Consider the following 18562-nt stretch of genomic DNA (forward strand, 5'->3'; position numbering starts at 1 on the left):
AAGCATTTCCATTTTTCTTCCTTTAACAAAAGCTTTTGGGGAAATGTCTTCTAACAAGAAAACTGTGGTTTAAAGCAGTCCTTATTCAGAAACAAAAGCATGAACAAAATGGCTGATTTTCTCTTGGATTTTTCTTCTTGTCTTTAGGCATGAGATATTTCATTAAGTTAATTACATTTTTGATGTCTTACCTGTCTTCACAGTTACTATCAAACACACAGTGCTCTAGACATGAGCCACTTTTAGCACATAAAAAAACCCAAAACAGGGAATGAAAAATTTGTCTCCTAGCTGAACTGCCCCCCGCTGTTTGTGGGGCCACACGATTAATGAGACTCATGGCATTTATTATTCTGTAATTCTGACTTGGTCTTGGAAAAAAATTTCATACCAAGTTAGAAACAAAAAAGAAGGTAAAAAGTTGCAATGGATGATAAATTACCTCTTGAACTACACTAAGGCTTAACTGTGAAGGCAGAATAGAATGACTTGTGGTTGGTCCGAATACATACCATGCTGTTAAAGATTACCGTGCCAAATTAGCTGTCTATGTAGAAACAGGCACTTAGAAACCAATTTCAGAAATTCTGCTCCAAAAACATTACTCTCATGGAAATCAAGTTTAAGCTATGTTAGAAAGTCTGTGTAAATTAGACAATTGCTTAACACATTTAACAGTTCCTCCGTAAACAGTTTATCCTTGGTGATTTACACTTTCTGAATACAAATCAACATTCTGCTGCCTTCTCCAATTTTACGCTCCACTGATTAAATAGGCTGAAGCGTGAAGCATTTCTGTTCCCTTCACTGAAGAATTAATACAGAAGAACATGGTTAAAAACACTTTAAGTAACAAGTTTTCAAACATTTAAGAAATATTGACTATAGCGCTCCTACCTTCAGAAAAATAGCATAATGACAGGAAAAATGTATTATCTTTTAAAATTAAGAAAACAAATGTAGAATTATTTCAGATTTAAGCAATGCTGTGATAATGTTTCTATAATTTAACAAAATTATTCCAATATGTCCTAGAGCTAGGAGCTTCAAACTAATTAAAAACTTAAGTGCTAGTCCTAGAGCTCAAAGCTCACTTGGAATGGGAATCCACATAAATAAAACAATGCAGTCAAAACAATTAATATATGTGTATACAATTAATGCAGAAAACTATATTCAAATTTATTGAAAAGCAAGTAATCCCCTAGTTTTCAAATATCTACTACCTAGGTCTCATTCTGGACCTTGTGTTCACATTAAATCACTTGCCTAGTATCACAAAATTGGGTAGCATCATTCTACAATTAGAAAGTAGCCCAACACTTTCACTTAAGAATGACTGTAACTGAACTTTAACTCAATTAATTCTCCTTATTTAACCCATCCATAAAGCTGCCTGATGAAAGAAATGTTTCTGCCTGTTTGGAAATCTTCAGCCTCAGGATAACAATAGCATAACTGTCTTCTTTTAAAAGAAGTTTACAACATTTAAACTAATACTGACTCTTCTAAAAGATACTGAAAAAATCTACTGAGATTGTTTTATCAATAAGGTTAACGTGAAAATACTGCATATCTGAAAGCAGTCTAGCAGTATTTCACAATATGTACCCAGACTGAGAACATTTCTTCTATGGTATGGTACTGAACTGGAAAGCATAGCAGAACTTGCGAAGAGTTCTTAATTTAATAATCACAGAAGGAAATAACTTTTCATATCACTGTAAAAATAAACTGATAATACTTTGAGAGGTCTCTGTCAAAACAATGTTACAGATATAAGTTACATTTAAGTGAGGTATATACTGAAAATGTTATCATAATGAAGAGAAAAATTTCTGAACTTTATCAGGAAACTCCAGATAAATTCACTAGGTTTATCAGTTCACAAAAATTGCTCAGTTGCACATATAAAATATTATCAAGTCTTGACCATTACTACTGATTTGTATAGTGCTTAGCACATTAAGGCTGTGATCCAGGTGAGTCACTAAAAATCAGCTTAAAAACAGTAATAACTGATTAAATACGAAGCAATGCCAGTAACCTAATCTCTCTCATTCATATCCAAAATATTTTATCAATCTTTTTTAGTAGAAGTGTTTTTAAAGAGGGAGGGGGGGAAAAAATGCTTTGATAAGTCAGGCTTCCTCCAGGAAGAATTCTATAGCCAGAAACTTGCTCAAATGCCAAGATAAACTAATGGCCCTAGATGTCTAAGCACAGGCAGTTTAGGATATAAAAATAAGGCAGTTTAGAATAGAAATTCCTTAATTTTTACTGATATAATTGTAAATAGTCTTTTTTTTGAAGTATGTACAATCTTTAACTTCTTGGTCTTTAATATGAGTCAGTTCTTAAAATATGGAACTCATCTACTCAGAGAAAGATTAGCTGTCCATGAAGAAATGTTTTATAACTGACGACAGTTAACAAAAGAAATGTTTCTTGCCTTTATTGGAACCAGAGAAGTTGCATATCAAACGTTTGTTTGACTCTCATTTGGCTAGTTTTTTTTTTTTTTTTTAAGTGTTAGGTACTAGTTTGAGGGTCTGGAAAACTTAGAGTATTTTGTATACCTCTAGTAAATGGATGGCTTTTTCTACAAAATATGATCCTTTCCCATGGAAAACCACAACAAACATATTTCCATGTTTTATTTTGACACTTCTGCTCCTTAAGTCTTCCTTTAGGTCTGGCCTAGAATTTAATGTTGTTCCCTATAGTACAGTAAGAATAACAACAAGAAAAAAGGACACCCTGAAAAATGAACGGTTATTTGAAATTCAGATTCCTCTGAGTAGCAATACAATTCAGGGAGATACTACTACATTTTATCCATATGCTGACATTTGCTTCTGATACAGAAGAGAACACCAGAAGGAGGGGTAAAGACATGCATAGATAATAAATAAAATGAGCAACTGGAACAATTTAGTCTTTAGGAACTTAACAGAAGGATGGATGGATATCTGTGGGATGCACATACAAAGACACAAAGCATACATGAGAGAGAGGAGGCCAAGGCTGCCCTGACTTATCCTCCCCAACCAGTTCTTCCTTGTTCATCAATGTAAGGCACAGCAGAGCATCTCCCCTCATTGGCTCCTCAGTCACCTCCATCAGAAAGTTATCATCAACGCTCTCCAAAAACCTCCTGGATTGCTTGCGTCCTGCTTTGTTGCCCTGGTTCAAACATAACAGTTCAAGAGTGCATCTGCAATAATAAACCTAATCACTCAGACTGAACATTTGTGGAAGCAATCAAAGAGAAACACCACCAAGTCCAAAACTGTGCTCTACTTCCAAAAGGACAGCCATGTTAAACACAACAATCTCCTCAAAACAAGCTGACAGTTAAATTTTGCAGATGGCATGGAAGTATTTCAGCATGCCATACTAGGGGCACAAGCACTGAATAATCCTGCTTTAACAATACAGATTTGAGAAAAAAGAAAGCTGGCCTGACTAAGTAGTAAGATTAGGGAGATTAAAGAGAGCATCTGTGAAAAAGCTAAAAATGTATCAGAAGAAGGAAAACAAGAACAAGCTATAGCAAAGTACAAATACAGTAAGGCCAGAAGGAGTCTGCTTCCTAGCAAAACCATTAATAAATCTTTTTCAAAACACATCAGCAATGACGCTTGTCAGCATCTGTAGGACCATGGCATTTGAGGAAAACTCGGAGCAGAAAGCCATAGCAGAAAGACTTATAATTTGCTCTGTAGTAGCTGTGGAAAAAATTGAAGGGGTTCCCACAGTGGAAGTTATAGAGGCTACAGAACAACAACAACAACAAAAAAAGGACGGAAGCAAGTCACCAAGGTCAGATGATACTCAATTCTAAAGAAAGTCAAGGTTGAAAGAGCAGAGTTACTGACTGTGCTACAGTTTATCTTAAAATCACACTGGCACCCAATGGTTGGAAGGCAGCAGATTTTTTGAAATTGCCAATTTTCAATAAAGTCTTGAAGAGGTGATTCAGGCAACTATACCCGTGTAAGTCTAAGTCTTGTATGTCTGAAGCAAATTAGTAGAAAGAAGAAGAGAATTAGGAACACATAAACATAAGATTAGGGAAGAGTCAACATAGCTTTTACAAAGGGAAATCATGCCTTAAAAGCCTACTGGAATTCCTTGAAGGGTTCATAAGCATGGAAATCTAGATGACACCATTCAGCTGGATTTTCAAAAGCCTTCTGACAAGTTCCCCTTGGCACAGGCTCTCAAGGAAACTCAATAGCCACAAAATAAATGAGAAGGTTCCTGCATGGCTAAATAATTGGCTAAAGAAGAAAATGAAAGATGGGGCTAATTGCTCAACTTTCAAAGTGGAAGGAGGTCACCAGTGAGTCCACCATGACCTACCCTGTTTAATATATTGATAAATGACTTTAAAAAGGAGCAACAAACTTTCAATCAAATTTTTGCAAATGATAAAAACTTCTTCAAGGTAGTGACTAAGACCAAGTGATCAGGTATTAGAATGGTAATTAAATGTTATGTAGATAAATTTAAAGTGCTACAGGAATAACAATTCTATCTTCACATATAATAGGCTACAAACACCATCAGTTATCAGAACAAAACATGCAGGTTATAATTGCGTAAGAATGTCAGTCCAATGCTCAGACACAATAACATAAAGCAATTTCAGTACTAGGAATTACTGAGAAAGGAATAAAGAACACATCAGAAAACAGTACTATGACGATGTATAAACTGCACGGCATATCTGCATCTTGGGCAGTGTGTGCAACTGTCTTCTCTGGCCTCCCTTTTCAAAAAGGGGCTTATAAGAACTGAAATTTTTTTCAGGCAAGATCAGCAAGGACAATCTCCTGTATGAAATTGTTTCTGTAAGAGGAACAATTAAATAAATAAGGGTCTTCAGTCAGTAAAAGAACCGACATGATGGTGATATAACAGACATCCATAAAACCCAAGTGGCATACAGGGTGAGTAAGAATCTGTTGTTCATTGTTTCTTCAAATGCAGAAGCCAGGGGCATTTAATAAACCTAGGTCTCTACAACATGCTATATGAATTGCACAGTACATTATCTTACACCCATAGCAGTCATTTATCAAGTTTCTGGATTCATTTGGTATAAGATTCTGAAAGACAATTATATTTAAATAAACCACACAGTTAAAGATTAATTACCAGCTCAGAACTTTTGTTTCTATTAACCACAAGCAAAAACCTCTGAAGAAAAATTACAGTGAAGATTTTCATATCTTGAGCTTACTCCAAAACTGAGAAATGCCGCTTAACCCAGTCAAATGTTCCTGAGTGTGCAAGAGATCTTCATTTTCAGCATTCTTTAAGAAATAACCAAATCATTTGGACTACCAAAGGTAGTCATAATACTACCTTTTCATATACATTCTATTTTCTTAAATATCAACATGAGGAATAAGAAGGATGACTTCAAATTATGCAACAAGTGCAAGACATACATATTGGAGCACTCGGACATCTTCCAGAACAGGAATATTCAAGAGATTTTCAGTTCTTCAAACTGGCAGCATAATCAAAGAAAGATAGAGAGCACAATTTATACAGGCCAGTATTTTATTAATATCTAGAATTTTTCATAACGTGAATATTACTGATCTACTTCTCTAGCTACTTAATAAATGTATGAATTTATGAAGTCTGTTCAAGTTTAAGAGATCTCTTACCTTTTCTCAGATGAGATGCATATGATAAAATATTCTTGGGATTATTTCTTCAGTAGTGATATTTTGCCTTCTCCCCTCTCTACTTACATCCAAGGCCTCAAATAGTCTTAAGTATATTTTTACTCAAACGAAACTCCAAAGAATCCATACTGCTCTTAGAGGGCATAAATGATGTTCCTCAAAACATTCATTTACTTTAGGGTGTATTTCATTAATGGCAAGACTATGTAAGAGCACTTGAAAACCAACACCACATGACCTTGTGTTAGTCAAGACAGCACATTGCCTTATTTAATCTTCATTAGAAACAGATGATTAGTTCTAGCAACAAAGCTTTTAAAATATTATTTTACAGGCTTCAAAGAATAAGGACAGTTCAATGAAAATAATTTAAAGACATCTAAATATGGCTAAAAAAAAGACATGAATTCTTAAAACTTGTAAAAATATTATCTCATTGAAGACTTCTAGTCTGTCTTCCATTCTTATCACGAGGCAGGGGGGAAGTGTTCCAACACCAGTTGTTACTCCATAAGAAAATACCACCAGATGCGAATCTACAAGAATTTTCTTTTAAAATCTGAATTTACATAAAGTCTAGTCATCAAATTTAATCCTTTTCCCTTGGAATGCTGTAATTTGAGACATTTGTTCCCGACGTTTCTTGCTTGCTTCCCACGAAGGATGAAGAGGCTGCTCCAAACATGCTTTTTTATTTTTGCATTTAGTACCTGCAGCTTCAGCAAACTGATGCTTTTTGAGCTGTGGTTCCTTTTTAGGAAAAGCTGTACAATATAATACAATATAAAACATTAACTACATCATGAACGTTCACAAAAAAGTGCTAAAATTACCTTGTGAAGGAGACATTTACAAGAATTTTCTAACGAGACACAGGTAACATTCATCTGAGCGTTTAAAGGAAATTACTAAGATAGGTTTCCTCATCTTGCAGCCCAGTAAATTGTCACTTGGTAGACTGTAGATACTTAAGATTTATTATTACTGACCACAGGCAAAATTTGTGTAGACTAATATTTGTCACAATCTCTACTCTTTTTCTGTGCATTAAACTGATGCAACTCAGTACGACTGAAACACTCTTTGATTTAACAAGTTCAAAAATGGAACCATATACTGTAAGTGGAGTAAAATATTGAAAGAGTTAAATAATTACTTATAGGCTAAACTACATGTTAGAGATAAATATCATAATCTGACAGTCTTCTTTGTGCACAGCACTAACTGCTCAACATAAAGACAGATAGAAAAGCATTGTCCCTTGTGAACCCTTCTTTAAATATTTTTAATATTCCAAAATAGGAAATAATAGCATACAATATCCACGGGTTAAAGTTCAATAATTTTACCATTTTAACAAAAAATGTTAAAATACATACTACAACACTGAAACAAAACAAGAAATAGCCTGTTGTGATTAGGCTACAGAAGTAACAAAATCTCAAGACGTTTCATGTTCATAATTTTATCAGATTAAGTAATACATACCTGTTCTTCTGTTTTTGAGAGGCTGGTCTTTAGTATTTCTAAAAATAAAAATATTATTTAGGATTTTTCATGAAATTAGTAAGAAGAAACATCTGTGAATAAAGAGTGGTCATCAAAATACTTGTGTAATGACTTTTCAAGCATTATAACAAGCAAAAAAACTTTTCCTATTTGTTAAAAAAAGTAAAAATGGAAGTATTCAGATGTGATTTAATTTAGATGCAAATTTACTATGGAATCCTAAATATACATCAGGGCTAATGTGAATATGAAAAATGCACAAGTGTCAAGAAGGCAGAGAAAGAGGGGGTTAAGTGAAAACATTCTAAGCTGCAATTGGCTGAAGTTCTGCTTGTTTGCTGACAACTACTAAAAAAACCCAAACACAATGATTTTCATTACTGGGGGGAAAGCAGGGAACAGAGAACACCACAAAAGAAAAGGTTTACCTTCTATTTTGGGATTTCTGATTAGGGGTAGACAAAGAACTGCAGAACACTGATTCTAGATTCCTTGCTTTTGCATGTAGCTTTCCTTCTTCTCCGATCAAATCTTGCACTGTCCCAGGTATTGTGTTCTTTTCTTTCTTCAGGATTTTTTTCTGTGGTCTGTTCTTTTCCTTTATTGAAGAAAAGTTACTAACTGCTGCTATCTTTTTATTTCTTTTTACTTTGCCAATGAAGAAATCATCATTGCTATCACTGTCAGAGTCCGATGTCTGGTTATAAAACCTTTCTTCGGTACTATCATCAAAGTACTCTTCTTCATTAAGTTGTTCCAGGTCACTAACATCACTAACTGATTCTTTTGTTGCAGTGAATTTGTTCATGCTGATAGATTTTTTCCTTTTTGGACAGTCCAATTTCTTTCCTACTTTATTCTGAGCAACTGCTCGCACTTCTGCTGCCTGTAATGAAACTTCTTTTGGAGCGTATGCTTTCTCACTTTCCACAGTTTTCTGCTCATAGTCACTCTCACAAAGTTCCTTCTCAATGTTAGCTCCTATTTTCATACTCGTTTTTGTTTTGTCTTCACATGCTTGCTGGTTTTGAACTACTTTAAGAACTTGGTCGTCCACATTGCTATTGAGATATTGTGCTGACTTAGGGTGTTCTTCTGATTTATCCTTTATTGAAGGATGGGTTTTGGTTGGTTTCTTTCTTGCATCCTTAAAAGCTTTTACAGCAGCTATAAAAATGGCAGAAAAACATCTTTTTTGCACTTACACATGACAATACATGCATCATCTTAGCAAAACATTTTTGCAAGTTAAATTTATTGTATTGAGTAAGTATATTTTGAATGTCTATCAATCAGTTACTGAACATATGGGGCAAAGAATGCCTTAGAGTATAATGGCAATGGAAGTGGGGAAAACAGCTTGAAATTATCACTGAGTCAATACACTGTTTTTGAACTTGGGTTTAACTATGAGCTCATCTTTCAACAAGTAATCTGCAGTTTATAACCATGCTTGTTTAGGGCAATACCTTGCATGTAAAATCTGCAAACAAATAGTAAATTGCTTAAATATAACTGAATGGGTATTTGACATAGTTTTGTATTAATGAAGCAACTTCACGGCATTATCGCTAGGACTTCACCCTTTTTAACATCAATTTTCATTGGAATATTCAAGTTTACAGAGAAAAGCAGATATCTTAAAGAACCAGGAAAAATTCGCCAGGGACCTCAGGAATAGTTTCCAAAGAAGCTTATGGAGTTATTTGTGAAATCTTTCAGATCTCTTGGAAAACTCAGCTGTAATGCTCCTTTTACCATTGTATCTAATTGTTACTATACTCACTGCCAGTTCAGTCTTACTTATTTTAGAGATATTTCGTTAAATCCATTGGCTTTTTAGAATCCCCATTATGAGCCCTGTTTGTCCTACAGTCCATATCTTAAAATATTATGGCATACTGTCGTACATAAGCCCGTTTCAACCAATACACATGACTACACACTTGTGATACTCTGTTCACTGCAGCTAGTTAAGGTAGCAGCAAGAGTTGATATACTTACTATGTGTTCATGTCAGGAATATATAGGAACAAGGTAACACCCCTGTAAACTACACAGTCATGAACAAGTTAGTATACTATTTCATACCTTTAAGGTCAGCAATTTTTGATTGCAAGATGGGGTGCGTTGCAAGTCTTGCAATGGCTCGCTCAGTTGCGGTAGAATTTGGCTTTACAAAAAAGATTAAAAGGAATGAACTCAACAGAATAGTGAAGACTTACATAGGTCTGTATGAGTTAGGCTACTATATATACTAAAGTGATTCGCGACCAGTGACTGAATAAGAGGACAAGCTTGTGACATTATCATGCTTCAATATATCTTAGTTTTCTAATATTGCCATAACTCTGAATAAGGAAAATTCTGATTGCACAAGTATTGGCAGAAACATAACAGGTATGCACTTCTGCAATTTCTCAGTTACTGAATAGGCGTAACATGATTTTTATATTAAATGTATACTACAGCACATCTTTCAGGCCTAATACACATTCATTGATTCTTACACATGTAAAGCAAACTTATGAATGACCCAAAGAAAACCACTGTATTGACAGAAGGCATTCTATAGCAAGGAATAAAGCAGCTTGTGAGTGGAGCAGTTCAAATGTCATTTAAGTTGGCAACATGACATAGCAGATACTGAAGGATTGTACATTAAGTGTGGGTAGGTAAGGGGGAAAGTCAAATCTGATCTTAAAGACAAATAACTTTGAATGTGATGTGGTAGAATATGGGAACTCTGTAGACTGATTCAAAGATCAAACATTATCTTAATGTTTTAATTTGAAGAAAAAGGAGAGAATAGGAATTCCTTCCCTTTCTGACTTCCTCTCTTATGTATTAGAGGTCACAGGTAACTACATATTGGAAAAGCTATTTCAGTTTCAGGTTCTTGTCATCACTTTGCTTAAAGAGCAAGATGAGTGGTATATGAATGACTTCCAAGATATCTTTGTCTTCTTTTTTGAGGGGAGGGGAAGGGGGTGTACAGGCTTGTAAAACACAAATTCAGCAGGAAGGTTTCTTAAAGCCTGCAACAGAATTCTTTGGGAGAGAGGAGGGAAAAAAAAGACACACCTTCCCCTGCTCCTGCAAATGGTACAAGCACGACCTAGCACATCAGTAATGCACGCTCAAAGTATCTGTCTGCTTGACATAAGAGCACTTAATGGGGAATCTTATCAGGCTATGCCAACCTTTTCCTCCAGTGCAGTTTTCCACTTAATATAAACAGTTACATAATCATCAGGTAGAGACAGACGCACCACTTGGTGCCAAGCACTGATGAAGGAGACTGTTTCAGTGCTTGGGTCTGAAGGATCCCAAAATTTGGATTCTTACACATTCCTGCTAAATTTCCTAATAATGAAGACACTATACCAGAACTGGTCTTTCTAAATGTAGAAGTGTTAAATTTGGGGCGCAAATGTAAATCTTGTTTCTCAACCAACACAAAGCACATTTAACATATATATATTTTTTTACCTTAGCTCTAGAGCTTTTGAAATATATTCTGTTCCTTTATTATATTCCTGTTATATTATATTCTGTTCCTTTATATATATTATGTTCCTTTCTCCTCAAGTCCTGTTATTACAGGATTATTTCTTCAGGTCAAGAAAAACTGGAAAACCGTTTCCTCTGTAGTCTGCCTACAGTGCTATGAACACTGGCCAGAGGAGACAGGTCAAAGAGATGGGTCCATTTCCAAGGGGCCACCGACTGGCTTACTCTCAGGCTAGTCTAGCTTTGTAAACTTGGAGTTTGAACTTTGATTCCCATGTGACAGTGCTTCATGCTGCAACCAGATTCCTGGGACAACAAGCTCACATTTCTGAGGATCAAATGGTATTTTCTTTGGAGATTTTTCTATAACTGGAAAATGTATTTCTGAACTTAATTAATATACTTTTTCCCTCAGCTACTTCCTGTGGGTTTTGAAAGAATATACCATAAAGTTCAGAAAGCAGCAGCAGCAGCTTCTGTGCAACATCTGGTGTCCTTTAATTCAAGTATTTATAGAAAGGGTTTAAGCATATACATGCCAATTCATATGGAATAACCACATTTTTTTTCCTTACAGCAAAATACTTCACAAACACTATTTACACTGATAGACAGCAGCCAACAAACATGCAATGTGACATACACATTCTTAAAAACTTCTCATTTCTCTACTCTTTAGCACATCCAATGTTAAATTCATTTTCCTCAAATATTTTCCAGTACATAAAACATTGTCAGAAAATAAAATATAGTAGAAAAATGTCAACTTTATCTACAGAAGAACAACATCCTCCTGCCCTGTTTGTTTATGCAGATACTGGAATTGCAAATATTTATTCTCACAAGTCCATGCTACTGCTTGTATTATTTTGCACTAATATTTGTTTCTTTCATGCAAGAATGTCCTAACACTCTCCACAGGAACTCTTCCTCACTGCCCAAGTGAGAAGCTGCAAAATGAACAAAACAACTGAGCATCGTATATTCACACCTTCCAGTGAAAGGTTAAGCTACCTACAGAGGAACCTGAAAGTCAAAGTTTCCTCCAACTTTTTATGTTGGTAAGTGGTGCATTATTTCAGCATATAGTATTAAAGATGCCTATGCATCATCACTGCCATGCTTCATTAAAACTCCATGTAGACATTTAACAGAATCGACCGCACCAATCTTGGTATTTTCAAATCTCTCAAAATTAAAAACCTTGTATCAACAAGCATTTCTCACCCTGAATGCTAAATATTGACAGAAACACAAACCTCAAAACGTGACTTGTCAGTTATAGCATGATAAGACAGCACATAATTTTATTTTAATCTTCAATTGATTTTTGCACAAGAAGCGATTGCCTGGCTACAGGTCTCACCTGATACAACTACATAGACTACTAGAATTTCAGCTAGCTCACAGGACAGGGCTGCCAAATGGGTAATGCTTGGTGGCCCTGCATCTGTCACTTTAAACAATCTGTTATATAAAATAATGATATTCAAATGAAGCCAGCTAGAAACCCCACAGATAAATATATGGTATGCAGTACACAAAACATATCACACAAAAAATAATCTTGAAGCATGTCATATTCAAGTTTCTAAATTAACCGTAAAGGCAGTCTAACATAAAGAGCATAACAGCAATCCCAAATTCCCAGCCAAAACAAGATGTCATTGCAACACCCCTTGTAGCAGCTTAGGGGAGGAGCTATTTCTCTACTAACCATACAGAAAACTTATTAATCCATATGCTCTCCCCAGAGCTGTAACTAGTTACAGCTGTCCTTCATAATAGCAGCAAAACTGTGGTTAACGTAAAGTGAAGGTGCTAAATCATGGCTGCCGTCCAAGTCTGTCCCGTGATCCCACACTGTTAGCTCCATCCTGCTGTGGAATAAGATCCTTGAGAAGCAGTTATTTTCTGACTGTGAAATGCTGCTAGATCTCCCCCTTACGCCTGTAAGATACATGGTATGTGACGTGGGCTATCAGCCCAAATGAGACTTGGGTGTGAGAGGCACTTGGTTACTGATACCAGTTGTAGCAGCAGATTGTCTCCCAGCTCCTGGCAGGGAGATGCAGTTTGTTGACTGGGTTCCCCTTGATAGTGGGAGGGCAGATCAAGTAGGGAAGGCGTCAAACTGATCTCTATTAGATGTGGAAAGAGTTTAAAAGAGAGCGGATCTCCCAAATACAGCAATAACAGAGAGGAATAAAAGAGTATGTATAGGAAAAACATCAGCATTAAATGCCTCAGATTCTGCACTGGAAATGCAGATATTGTCAGTCTTTTATCCAACTGAGTCAGTCTTCCCAATTTTCCATGTAACATCAGAAGGATGGCTAGGGATGATGGTACAGGGATTATGAAGGATTAGTTACACAAGCATAATAGCAACACAGGTGGGAAGTTGTCTTACAGCAATTAATTCAGTATGAATCTCAAGGCAAGTTTCAACAGTTTTTTTTTTTTTTAAATGGACTACACAATTTTTTTAAATGGACAAAGGAAAAATTGAAGCTAAAACACACATCCCAAAAGATCTAATATCTTTGCAAATACTTGGCAGGAAAATGTCTTATAATAGAAGCTTTACTGACCAATTTCACATAAAGCATCAGCATAACCCTCACACCCCCTCCTTGACCTCTTGTTTCTTGTTCTTTTCACCTCTAAGAAAAGCTTGCCTCAGTTCATACCATCAAGATAATTCTATCAGGAAAATATCTGGATTTGTACTTTATCTTGCAAGTACTATGGGACTTGAAGATCCATGGCAACATGGGGCACTCTGGGCTATTTTTTAGTTCATCTGCAGAACTACACCCACTCACCCACCCAGGCAGGCAGAACTTTGGAGAACTGCCTGGCTGACCTTGTACTGATGACAGTAACACTGATTGGCATCTCATCACTGACTTTTGTGGAGGCTTCAGGAGGAGGCATCAAATTCTTCTAAATATTGTGGAGGTGCTTACACTGTTCTAATTCCATTTGTATATCCGGATCAAAGCTATCCTTTTTCCCATAATTTGTTCATTTAGATTTACCTCCACATGTACATCCAGTTTGGCTTGTCTTTTCTCATATTAAAAATATTATTTCTATTGTCGTCTCTTCTTTCAAAGTGAAGCATTTCAAAATATGTCAGAAATCCAAATGAAAATAATCAGATTTCCTTTTGTTCTCTCCTCCATGCATGATGAAAAATACCTTCTGTCCAAGCAGTTTAAAAAGTCTAAAAGCCCTTTAAGAAGCCCAATACAGCACTTTAGTGTTACAAAACCAAATTTATTAGGTGTATAGAAGAGTCAATAGGGTTTCTCTGGATTAACCTGCCACAACTAATTTAGTCAGCCATACAGTTCTGTGAGGTAAATGCTTATTTTTCAGATTGGGAAATGGTCAAAAAGAAATGGAGCGTTTCATCCCAAACTGCTGTAGTGCTCTACAGCAGAGCTTGGCATGAAATCCAGACCTGCCAAAGTACAAATTATGCACTTAGTCTACTACTAATTCTTTCCTTCTTCTTTCTATCCCTAAAAATCACTGCCATGATTGTTTCAATAAAAAGATCCAGAATAAATTAGGCACGGATTCTTAATCATCTCCTCATGGCGAACAGGGTAAACTAGGTGTAAGCTGTAACTGCAAGACCGTGGGAGAAACTCAGCTGCTGCTGACTCTTCTTCACTTCTTCCAGGGCTAGTAAGAAGGTGTTTCTACAAGCCTATCAGTTTGGCATCTCATACAAACACTAGATCTATTTTTGAAGAAAAAAGTGCCAATTTCTCAAGGTGACGAAAGCAGACAGAGCAAGCACTGTGCCACCCCCCCCATGCAGTTGTGGGGGTCTAACTCATTGTGACCCCCAACACTGAAACCCCTGCTGCCCGTTAAGAAAACCTAAAGTCACACTGAACGGCATTTTATGCTGCTGTATAATGAGGACAAATTCCCACTCCAGAGCAGTTGTGAAGAGAACATTGTTCATATGGGACTTCAGAGATTTCTTAACTTTTTTAAAAATTAAAAATATTATCTAACTTAATTGTACAGATATATCTTATTATTTTCTAACCAGTATAAAAAAGACTGCAGTTCTTCTACTCACTTACAACATACAAATTGAAATAAGAAAAACAAGCACCAGTATAAAGACCACACATTTTTGCCTTTTCTGTATACCCATTTATATAATATGTGCATATTATATTGATATTTGAAGCACTGTAAACACTGGAGTTTTGCCAAATTGTGTAAAAAATTTTGGCAAATATTACAATAAAATAGATGCCAGTAATTAAAAAAAGACAAAAAACAATGATAATGAGAAAGTAAACTGGCAAATCTAAATATGATGAAATAGAAATGCCAAAGCAAAAGTGTAATTTTCAGGGGAACGAGGAATAAAATGAAACTCAGGTAACAAGCAGCAGCTATGAACAATACATAGAGAAAGGCCTTTGCTACAAAATTCACAGAGACTTCTTCAGAGGAACATCATGAAATTTAGAGGAAAGCTTAAGGTTTATATATAGATTAATTTGACAACAACTATATATCACATCTGAAACCACACTGACTGTTTCTCAGAAAATAAGCACATTGAAAAGTTCACAGACCATTTGCTAGTAACTGGCCATCTAGACTGAGGGTCTGGAGGACCAAAATAGGCAGTCATTTCCAAATAGGGTGTTAAACTGGCTAATATTAATAAAAAAGAAATTTGAAAGAAACAGTTCCTACTGTTTGAGAAAATGAACAAACAAAATCAATTATCTATACTTGCTTATTTTTAAAAGAAGAGAGAACAGAAACAGAAAGTAGACCACTAATACTCAGCAGTGTTGCAGGCCAACCAGGAAACAGAGTTTTCTGCATTAGCCACAACCTGAGTGCGCCTCTGCGTCTCCCAAGATCCAAGCGCACATCACAGACATACCCAAAGACTCTGAGTGGAAGCAGATGGTAGAAAACAAATTGGTGAGATACAGGGATGATCTCTACAATATTAAAACGATTTAATGGGGCAAGAAGTCCACAATACTCAGCCTTTGATGAAACTGAGGAGTTCAGAATTGAGTCCTCCCCCAGGCTCCTTATAAAGTCAAACTGGTGACAAAACTCTGTACACGATTTCCAAGGATTTAACCCTGAGATATCACTACAGTATTGCACTGTAAGACAGATGTTCAAACCTCAAAGTATAACTTGTCAGCTGCAGCCCAACAAAGCAGCATATGTGTATGAACATACTCAAGACAAAGTTTATAACAGTATCTCTTAACTGGTGTTACCGGAAAAAGTAGACATCAGACTTTAAAACAGATGCAAAGCTTCAGAACTAAGTAACAGCTGAAAATAATTGCTCAGCATTTAATCAGATATGCATCACATCATTTCTTATGGAAAAAGGTAACAGATTTATCCCTAACAACAAACCTCGTATTGCTTAGACCTTCACATGTACAAGTATTCCAAGCAACACACCCATGTATAAATGATGTGCTGTCAGGTCAATGTCTTCTAATAAAACTCTAGGGAGAGATGTATTTATGTTCAAAGCACTACTGAAGTAACAAAATATGAGAGCCAGGGATTGAGGGGCACAGAAGACTTGCAGACTTCATGGGTATTGCACACATTAACCAGGGATAGGCCATCTTAGAATATACTATTCAAAACAAGACAAAATTTCTTGGCATACTACAATGCAATTTTTGTGCACAACTGAAAACAGATTTCTTTTAATCTATATGTTTTTCAAGCACTTTCTGAAAAAGACAATGGAAATACAAATTCAGCTCACTGAAAAACTATTAAACATCCGAGACAAACATACTGATTCCTTGGCACCAAAATGCAGATTTTCCATCATTAAGTCTATTGAGGGAATATATGCATCCAGGACTTACTCTAACAATAAACACATGTCAGATATATATGGAAGCCCTGATATTGCTTGAGCATATTAGCAACAGATGAATACAAAATAAAATGAAATCCTGCATGATCACATTTTATAGCAGGTATTTCACCATATGGCACACAGAACAATCAACTTTACGTTTAGAGACTCTGGGGCATCTTCTAGGCCATTACATTATTATTAGTTAAGTCTAGAATGCAGAGGTTTTCCAGTGTGCAATCACTTAGCCATGTCAATCATCATGCAATTATTTGTATTCCGAAACAAGAAAAACTAGATCATTACCTTTTAAATTTGGTGCTGTTATACTTTCACTAAGTGGATAGTTACCTCACGTTTCCCATACAATCTCTTACCTAGTGATCTTACCACCAAGTAACTGCATACACAGCAAATCTGTGCTCTCAGTTTACCTCACTGTAGCTTTTTATGTAGCTAATCTTAGCAGCTATATTCAATGTCATCACATCAGATTTCCCCCCCCCCCCCCATAATTCCAGTAATTTGAGAACATCTAGGGAGGCATAAGCCCATGCACCAGTAAAGGTTGGGGGTTGACCTGCTGGAAAGCAGCTCTGCCGAGAAGGACCTGGGAGTGCTGGTGGACACCAAGTTAAGCATGAGGCAGCAATGTGCCCTTGTGGCCAAGAAGGCCAATGGTATCCTGGGCTGCATCAGGAAGAGTGCTGCCAGCAGGTCGAGGGAGGTGATCCTCCCCCTCTACTCAGCCCTGCTGAGGCCCCATCTGGAGTACTGCGTCCAGTTCTGGGCTCCCCAGTACAAGAGGGATGTGGCACTACTGGAGCAAGTCCAGCGAAGGGCTACAAAGATGATTAGGGGACTGGAGCATCTCTCTTATGAGGAAAGGCTGAGAGAGCTGGGCCTGTTTAGCTTGGAGAAGAGAAGGCTGAGAGGAGATCTTATCAATGTGTACAAATATCTGAAGGGAGGGTGTCGAGAGGATGGGACCAGACTCTTTTCAGTGGTGCCGAGCGACAGGACACGAGGCAACAGGCACAAACTGAAACACAGACACTTCCATCTGAACATGAGGAGAAACTTTTTCACTGTGAGGGTGACAGAGCACTGGAACAGGTTGCCCAGAGAGGCTGTGGAGTCTCCTTCTCTGGAGATATTCAAAAGCCGCCTGGATGCAATCCTGTGCAACGTGCTCTAGGTGACCCTGCTTGAGCAGGGGGGTTGGACTAGATGATCTCCAGAGGTCCCTTCCAACCTCAGCCATTCTGTGATTCTGTGATCTCATTTTCATCTTCTACAGTTAATTTTTTAAAATTTCAAGCGCTAGTGCCTCCACCACTTTTCATATAGTTTTCCCATGTTAACAGACTGACAGGCCTCATATTGAGCTGAAAGAGCCCTCTTGATTCCATAACTACTTTTTTTTGTTTTTACAGCTCTTAATTTCTTAACTCTGAGTTACAGCACTTTAAAAACTAATCTGCATAGGAAAGGGGGGGAGGAAACAGAAATGGTTTTGTACTTTATTTCTATATGATTTATAACAAAAAACTGAAAGAGTTTCACTTATAAAAATAAAAAAGAGCAAAAGACAGCAGCAGCTGTTTTTCATTTTAGAAATATCAGGAATGTCAGAGTTGTTTTTTGTGACTTGTAATGCAATTCTGAGTCACACTACAAAGCATATACACAGAAAGAGCTTTGTCTGTAACACATAAGCAGCTGATAATCAATCTAACATAAGTAATTACAGTTGTTTATACAATATCAGAATTAAACATACCTTAAACACAGTATAAACAACAGAAGTAATGAAACACTTAACAGATGTATATTCCATTTTATGTGCTTTTTTTTTTTTTGCAGAGATCATCTGTGCCAACTTTATGGTGTCTCTCAAAACAAGATGAACTGTAGTTACCTTTCC

General features: G+C 36.5%; 2 protein-coding genes across 8 annotated transcripts in view; one reads left to right on the top strand and one right to left on the bottom strand.

Moving 5' to 3' along the window:
- Window positions 1–13775, top strand: part of LOX (lysyl oxidase) — a 28641-nt gene extending 14866 nt beyond the window's left edge. The window contains exons 7-8 of the transcript XR_010886803.1: window positions 11630–11791; window positions 13402–13775. The gene's annotated coding sequence lies outside the window, so the exon portion shown is untranslated. The remainder of the gene's footprint in view (window positions 1–11629; window positions 11792–13401) is intronic.
- SRFBP1 (serum response factor binding protein 1) overlaps window positions 4532–18562 on the bottom strand; it is a 75440-nt gene continuing 61409 nt past the window's right edge. For 6 of the 7 annotated variants that reach the window (XM_067315174.1, XM_067315175.1, XM_067315176.1 and 3 more), the window contains 4 exons: window positions 9309–9390; window positions 7646–8384; window positions 7197–7234; window positions 5560–6472 (listed from right to left, as the gene is read on the bottom strand). In XM_067315174.1, the coding sequence (XP_067171275.1) occupies window positions 6285–6472; window positions 7197–7234; window positions 7646–8384; window positions 9309–9390 (1047 nt within the window). In that variant the 3' untranslated portion in view covers window positions 5560–6284. Of the gene's footprint in view, window positions 5525–5559; window positions 6473–7196; window positions 7235–7645; window positions 8385–9308; window positions 9391–18562 lie in introns of those variants that run through there. The other variant, XR_010886804.1, reaches the window with a different exon arrangement.

The sequence above is a fragment of the Apteryx mantelli genome, chromosome Z (genome assembly GCF_036417845.1).
Source record: "Apteryx mantelli isolate bAptMan1 chromosome Z, bAptMan1.hap1, whole genome shotgun sequence".
NCBI lineage: Eukaryota > Metazoa > Chordata > Aves > Apterygiformes > Apterygidae > Apteryx > Apteryx mantelli.